This window comes from Nanorana parkeri, unplaced genomic scaffold (assembly GCF_000935625.1).
Source record: "Nanorana parkeri isolate BGI_ZX_2015 unplaced genomic scaffold, ASM93562v1 scaffold50, whole genome shotgun sequence".
Lineage (NCBI taxonomy): Eukaryota > Metazoa > Chordata > Amphibia > Anura > Dicroglossidae > Nanorana > Nanorana parkeri.
Genome location: NW_017306318.1, coordinates 1,738,650 through 1,747,037, shown reverse-complemented (window position 1 = coordinate 1,747,037; position 8,388 = coordinate 1,738,650). Strand labels below are relative to the sequence as shown.

Sequence of the window (8,388 nt, the reverse complement as noted above, 5' to 3'; positions counted from 1 at the left end):
AAGATAACCAGTCTAGCATCTTGGCCTGTCCCAGGATCAGGCAAGTAGATGTGTTTTATTTTAGACCCTAGACCAAAAAGAGAACTTAACCCTACATTTTTTTTGCATGCCTGGAGTTCTTCTTTACATTAGTGATCAATCCCCCCCATAAACACAAGTGATCAATATCTCTGATGGTTCTCTGTAGGATACAGAAATAAAAGTGACATTTTAGAGTCCAGGTGGGTTAGAAGCATGATGGAATACATGTATCACCGCCCCAGTTAGTACTATTCCCCACAAACGGACACATTTTGCAGGTCATTGTATGTTTGTGAGAGTATATCGTATTACATTGACCATTCAGGGGTGATATCATGCAATGTGACTTACTGTATTACGGGGTGTTTGGTGAAATCGGGATCACAAGCGCCGGTGAGGTAACTGGACCACGGACACGTCTATAACAGAATGACAAAAGTCAGCACATATTTTATACCCAATGCTTTCCTTATTGTTCCATTCCTAAGGATTTCTTCTAATACAATTCATCCCATTGGCTCCAGCAATGACAGAAACACAAATGACAATCCTCCCTTACATTGAATGACTCCATAAAAGGTTCTGGTCAGAATGATTCCATAAAAAGGTGCTGGTCAGAATGACTAAAACACACACTTTGATGAGAATAGGAATATTCAAAATACAAAAACGCAGACGTTGTGTATGTGTTCAGTTTGGCAGAGGAGATCTGGCCACATGTTAGTACATGGCTCACCTCAAAGTGCATCTTCCTGTTCAGGAGCTCCTTGTATAGGGTGGGATCTTCAATGGTGTGATATCCGTGTCCAATCCGTTCTGCTTTCAGCACCTCCACTGCCTGCAATGTGCAAAGCATAATCCAGAAATAAAGGAAGAGTCAGCATGGCTTGCAGCCGCCAAGTCTGAGTTACCCACCTATGACAGGGGCAGGCAAACTACACATTCCCATTAGGCACTGCAAGACTCTACAAATCCCATCATGCATCTGGGTGTCATTATTGTGGCTGGTCAGTGTCACATAGCCGGAGGACCAGAGTTTGCCAACCCCTGACATAGATCCTAACCTTTTGAGACACAAGGGACTAAGGCCTGGAACCATTGTCTGATACAAATGGACAGACAATAAAAATATGCAGGTTAACATTTCAAGACAACTGTAAGCAGAGCTTGTACAGATCAGTGGTGGGATTTATCTGCGACCACAGGCAATTATTGTGGCTTACATGATTCGCTCACCTCCTTGACAACACTTGGTGGTCCCACTTCTCCAGCATGGACTGTTCTGTGTATCCCACATCGTGCGGCTTCCTAGGAGCAATTCAGTAATCTGGTTACAAATGTCAGTACACGGAATACACACATACACATCATCAACTACATACAAGTTATAGATAGAAATGTTGGCTTTGTATAAAGCACCAACCCACATTGAATTGTGTAATGGGTCGTTTCAAGTGCACCTGTCATATACACAGAATGAAATCAGCTATTTGGAATACTGCACTGCCAACCTTCATTGTGTCAATCAGTCATTGGAAGCGGTGGTCACCTATGAATCATACAGCACTGGGAGAACCTGTGATGGGTAGGCAACCTCGGCACTCCAGGTGTGTTGAAACCTCAAATCCCAACATTGCCTCTGCCTATGAAAGTTATGCCTGTGGCTGTTAGAGTCTTGCAATACCTCATGGGAGTTGTAGTTCCACCACAGCTGGATTGCTGAGGTTCCCTACCCATAGTCTATAAATTCAAGCTGGAGAAAGGAGCCCTGTGTATACAATTTGTGCTATTAGTACAGCATAAGTGGTGTCCCCAATGCCAGCCTAAAAATCCAACTCGCATATATAATGAGTGGAATTCATCAAAACTGGAGCAGCTGTGTCTGGCAACCAATCAGCTTCTCTCTTCAGTTTGTTCAGTTATGATTTGAAAATAAAAGAGAGAAGCTGATTGGTTGCCAGGCACAGCTGCTCCAGATTCTGATAAATTCCCCTATAATATATATATATTATATAAGATCCGCCAGTAGCTTGGGGGTGTTAAAGTGTATAGAAAGCCAATTTTGGGGGTTTAACCCTTCTCTACTCTATCAGGTTATATTTTAGCTGGTCACGTGGGAGATTTCCATCACTTCCTGTCCTGAAAAAGCGACTGGAAAATAGGTAACATCTCTCCAAACTAACTAAAATTCTCTTCTGGCTGTCACCAGAACAGGAGTGCCCATTGAAGGTCTTCCCCCTGCCCTGCCTTTTACCTACTATGAGCAAAGCTCAGGTTCACTTTAATACCAGTGTATGAAAAGAAGAAAACCGATACTCCACACAGGACTGCTACCCAATGAGGAGCTATGAAACGCAATTTCGGCAACCAAATAAGTCATTAATGAAGACCTGTGTGTCAGACCACAAACAAACGATACGCCTTAGATCCCCATCTATGACCTTTGGAACAGTAGGAGCTCCATAAAACACTCAGCCAACACCATCCCACCTGACTCCTCCCCCAACCACAATTACCATTTATCTGCGCTGTAAAAGTCAGCGACTTGTCACCTTGATGGAGGAATTTATTACCCTCCCATAAAACAGAAGTGAAAACAGCCTGGAATGTCATCTGGGTTCATGGAGACATAATAACTATCACTTTTATTTTACACCTATAGAAACGTATCTGTTCTACACAAGCAGCCGATATAAAGTATCCGATTGGTTGCTGCAAACAGCAGGGAAACCCCTATTGGTGGACACAGGGCAAACTGGGACATAGTATATCCATACAGCAAAGCAATCAAAGAGCCCTTCAACAGAAAGGTGCACATGTCTCATGTCCCAGAAATTGAAGGATTAGTCCTCATTTTAGCACAGTAAGTGGGGCTATGCAAATGATCCCTTTACGTCCCATGAGCCCGAGCAGATGGTGTAAAGTGCAATATGTTGTAATATTACAGAGCCATATAATGAAAACTGCAAAGAGCTGTCTCCGTCTCATCAGTGCAGGGCATGGCTTGGTTGAAAGGCCTGCCACCTCTACCTGTTATTTGCATTTATGGCCACTAGGTGGCACTGCTACTATGGGAAAAAGGATCAGTATACATTTACCCTAAATCTGCATTAACACCTCTGCTTCTGATAATGATGCCTTTAAAAAAAAAAAATCAACCTCCTGCATCTATGACGTCATTTCCAGCAAACTATATGCTCCATCAGGATGATTTACAGTAACGTATAAAAAAAACCCCATGAACAGTACAGGAAATGTAAATGTAGCTTTTCAGTTCAAATATTAATAAATCAAACACTTATTTATCCTTTCTGGTGTTTTTAAGTCAAACTCATCAAAGCATTAAACAAATCTGCCACCCAAGAGACCTCCCCAACCTCTGAGAGGTCTTATGTCTACCTGCACCCAGCAAATCAGTCATCACTGACACAATCGGATGTGGCCGGTCTGCTACGTTGGTTGCCAAGCCCTGCACTGACCTCATCCTGTCTGCAGAACTGCTTCATTCCATAGAAAAGATGTGTGGTGATGCCGTATATCCACAATAGTGACAAGCACAGAATAAAGTTAGCCATAGCTCCCTTCCTATATCGATCGGGTCTTTCATTCACTTAATAGAGAACTACTAACAAGACACGATCAATATAAATGGGAAATGTAGACCAGCCATGAAATATACACTATACAGACTTTGCACCCCACACTTCACAATACAGCTAAATGTGAATGAAGAATAAACAACACGAGTGTACCCTAGAGGAACAAACACACTGCAAAGGTGGTGCGGAGGGATGCCAGGCATTTAGGAGGATGCAAAGCCATGCCTCATATATAAAAGACTTGCCTACGTGTACATGAATGTTATGACAGCGGACATACAATTAGCTGGTGGAAGAGTTTGGAGACACTTCTGAGATGCTAGTGAACTGCTGTGCTACTACACTTAACTCTCCAGTCACCTAACCTCCTAGGGTTGGCATAGTAAACAGTAACATGAAGGCACAGCTGCCATTCTGCAGCAAACACTATACTGCTAGGAAGAAGTTATAAACATTTTATTACAAAAAAGGTTTCTTTAGTACAAAAATGAGGATTGATCTTAAAAAGGAGAACTATGAGGCGAGTGATTTTCACTCAGACTCATAATCTGTGCCGACCTGTGACAATGAAACTGTCACAGGTCGGCTCAGTAGATCGGGAAGTGAGCCAACACATACGGTCGCTCGCTCACTTCTCCATATATCCCTGCAGAGAGCCGTGACTGTCACTCACGGCTCTCTGCAGGGATTCCCCCCTCCCCTGTCCGATCCAGCATTTATGTCAGCATGGCAGCTGTAAAGAGGCTTGTCCTTGCAAGTGTTAGATATCGCTCACACTGATCTGACCTGAAATATGACAGCTGAGCCCCCCTACACCTAACTCCCTCATCCTAATCTACTAATGGTGACATGCAACCAGCATGCAGAATACCCTAAACAATTCACTAAAACAGTCATCATTGGTCAATCACCTTCACTGTCCCGCCTCTTCCTCCACAGCATTTCTCTCTCTCTGCGTGTAGCAGCTGTTCAGACAGGTAAAGGCAAGCAACACCAAACAGACCTTTCTAATTCTATAAAACCAGATATGCTGATTTGCACAACACTGAGAATATTGTTCTTGGCGAAGGATTAAAAAAACAGGATTATGGCAAAGTGTTTAGAATATGTTTGTCTACACCGCAGTACAGATTGCTGGAACAACAGGACCTAGAATAGAAGTATGTTTCTCCTTTCCAAATGAAAGAAAGCCGTCCTAGGTAATCCTCACAGGACACAGGAAGCCAGCGATCAGGAGGTCTTGGATGAAGGTAACAGCTGCCAAAATTCCTGGGGAAAGAGCGCTTTGGCGGTGCAGTCCCCCTGCCAAGGGGAACATTCCATTGGATATGAGGGGCTGGATCATTTACAAAATATGTGCCCCCAGGTAGTGAGGGAAGGAGAATATTGGTAGGTGGGGGACAGTTTAGCTTAAAGAGTCTTTCACTTTACTGTGAACAGCAATGACAGAGTCTGGGTCATAAAAGCTTCTTCGGTGTCACCCTCAGATCCCGATTTCCCAAGGCTTAGTCAGTCATGGAATTAAAATCAGGATAACGGGTAACAGAAATTACGTGTACTGCCTAAAAGGGGCTCATGGTCATGGACCAGCTCTTGTACAATGCTGGCGATTATCATTCTAATATGCACAGCCTCCTTATAGGCTCTCTCACCTCATAGGCCTTCTGATGTCCGGGTGCCGCCTCGAGGTTTAGGGATTCATCGCCAGCCAGGTCAATGGCCACCACAGTGTCATTGTGATATTTCTTACAGAGTTCCACCACTTCTAACGACCAGTCTGTTCATCAGAAAACAAAAACAATTTAGATTATGTATTTCTTACACAGTTCTAGGTGTGACCCATACCAGCGTGAACACTACAAGAGGCAAACATATCACATAGATTTTTTTAAAAAGGTCCATCTTAAAGGGTCAGTCCATTTAGAAATGATAGTTTGGTTATGTATGGATGCTTTTTGGGTAGAATGACCTATGACTATTCACTTTTCTACCAGTGGTGTTCTATTGTAAAATAAATGGTCCCGCATAGAGACGCCAGAACCCTCCAGGCTGACCGGAGCTGGGAACTGGGAAGAGATTTGCCAAAATCTACCTGTAATTTAATTCTACATTTTGGTTGTTCCCCACCCTTCATCCCTTTCGGACACCAATTACAGATGGTGTGTAAGAGGATTTAAAATTAAATTAAAGTGAATTAAAATAAATGAAATGTGTATCTGACCACTCCTCGTGATATAGCAAAGCCTAAGCAAGTCTGAACTGGGAAAACAGGTCAGGAACTTTGCTAATTAATCACAAAATGACAGACTATGAACAAGGGCTTCTTACTTCTATTCAGCCAATGGTAAGCAATTACCACAAAGTCTTTATTGTTACAGAATAAAACAAAGCAAAATATATCACAACACTCAAAAGGTCTACATAGGGAGTGAGGGCTACATAAAAAGGAGTGAATGTGAGATTTATTCCACTCGGCTGACAAATGGTCTTGTTTCAACTTAAGTTGCACCTTCAAACAGTTCCTTTTTAGGGTCTCGACAAATCAGCTTATTCACAATGGAACATCTCATGGGTTTTGCTTTTATGAAAAGGCCAAAAACCCGTAAACACAGGATGCACAGCAAGTCACGGTTTGGCTTTTATGAATTCCAAGCCGCATAACTTCACACCATAAAAAAACACATTAAATATGAGATATATCCATTTCCACCGAGGGGGGTAATGGGCATATTTTAGGGACAGAAACAACCTCAGTTTTAAACAGGAATGTGGAGATGTAATGGAATGTAATAGAGCCCCCCTCCCCCTTCCAGCAAGATATGTATTAAGCTGATGTGTATGCGGTGAAGGATGTTACAATCTACACTTCAGGTGATTGAGAAGTTACAATATGTAATACAAAATAATAGCAATGTTGTCACAGCGTGAACACCGAGTCTAACCAGGTTCCAATACCTTGCCAGTGAAATGAGATTTCCCACTTTCCTTCACTTCCTGTGCAGGTGACAACCAGAGCCCTACCGCTGTGAGCTGGACTTCCTGGTTGCACCCCCCAAATATTCCTACAGAGTATTGACTAGTGAATGGTGATACTGTCAATATCTAGAACAGTCACAAATGACAACAGTGCTGGACCTGCCAGGACATGGATACACCAACAGTGGATCTGCTAGAACAAGAAGGGGACTACGGTGAGCCTGCCAAGAAAAGGACACGCCAGCAGTGGGCAAGCCAAGACAAGGATGTGCCAACAGTGGACCTGCCAGGACAAGGGTGCACCAACAGTGGACCTGCCAGGACAAGGGAGTACCAACAGTAGGCCTGCTAGGAAACGGATGCGCCAATGGTGGGCCTGTTAGGGCAAGGGAGTACCAACAGTAGGCCTGCTAGGAAACGGATGCGTCAATGGTGGGCCTGCTAGAGCAAAGGAGTGCCAACAAGTAGGCCTGCCAGGGCAAAAAGGTGCACGAAAGTGGACCTGCCAGGAGAAGAAGGCATCAAAAGTGGACCTGTCTGAAGAAGGGCCTGCTGACAGTGGGCTCCCACAGCAACGATACACTGAAAGCTAGTTACTCAGAAGAAAGGAATACGGACACTTGGGCTCCCAGAATAAAATATACTGACAGTTATTACATACTTGCTGTGGGAGCCCAACTTTCAGTACTCTGTTACTCTGGTGGACCATCAAATGGGCTCCAACAGCAAACATGCACTAACAGCTGGATTCTCAGAAGAAAAGAATACGGACAGTTGGGCACCTGAAACATGGACACACCAGCTAAACAAACATAATGACATGGTAGACTTTACTTTATGATGGAAAAGACATACAAGACGTATGTCTGTGAAGGTTCTCACTCATCCAGGTCATGGTATACCTGTAAAAAATAAGTCAAGGCAACTGGACTTGCTGTATTTGTCAAGAAAAATGCAGCAAGTCCAGTTGCCTTGACTTATTTTCTTACAGATATACAAGACATCTCGTATAGCAAGAAAGCTAAAAAACAATGTGTGTGTGAAGGTTCTCATTCTTCCAGGCCATAGTAGAGCCCGGGGGAATTCACATTCAGCTGGACTTGTTTTAGAATGGTGAAGACATTTTGCAGCTTAGCCACGTAGCAATCTATTTTCAGACACTTCCAAGTATTAGAACAACTAACAATTATTTTTGTTTTCTCTTTACAAAACATCCCTTCTGTTGCGAAAACAGCCCTTCAGCAATGTCTGGAGATTTCCATGGCATGCCCCGTACCCAATTACACCGATCCAAAATGACAGAACGAGGAAACATCACATGCAGCATGTGACATGTACCAGCATAGCCCATCAGGTGTGGAGGAGAACAACGATAACCGTGTCTGAGCACAAACCTGCTTATTTATAATTCGGTCATGAGAGGGTAGAGGGCTATTAAAGTGTACCTGTCCACTGCACACAGGATGCCTCTTAAGCAGGAGAAGGTTGAACACCTCCAGTGTCCCAGAGGACTACCTTGTTTCTACCACACCACTCCTGCCAACATAAAAAAAACCTTTACGGTATTTTACAGTAAAGTTATCTTGTAGTAAAGGCGAAAAGGGCATCTGTGTGATTTCTAGGTGCATATAGTAACGGGAAGTGGCTGTGAGGCCAGGGCCATCTTTAATACTGATTGGACCCTGGGCAAACATTCTTGGGCCCCCAACTCCTACCCATCCCAACCCGTTAGCCAACTGAGCTATGGTATGTTGTAGGAGGCTCAGACACACGCTTAGAGGTGGGGCCCACT

The 8,388-nt window shown here is 43.6% G+C and overlaps 1 protein-coding gene across 1 annotated transcript in view; it reads right to left on the bottom strand.

Moving 5' to 3' along the window:
• ADA (adenosine deaminase) overlaps positions 1-8,388 on the bottom strand; it is a 25,628-nt gene that overhangs the window by 5,109 nt on the left and 12,131 nt on the right. The window contains exons 5-8 of the mRNA XM_018574782.1: positions 5,273-5,397; positions 1,258-1,329; positions 758-859; positions 373-440 (exon numbers count right to left, since the gene is read on the bottom strand). Of these exons, the coding sequence (XP_018430284.1) occupies positions 373-440; positions 758-859; positions 1,258-1,329; positions 5,273-5,397 (367 nt within the window). The remainder of the gene's footprint in view (positions 1-372; positions 441-757; positions 860-1,257; positions 1,330-5,272; positions 5,398-8,388) is intronic.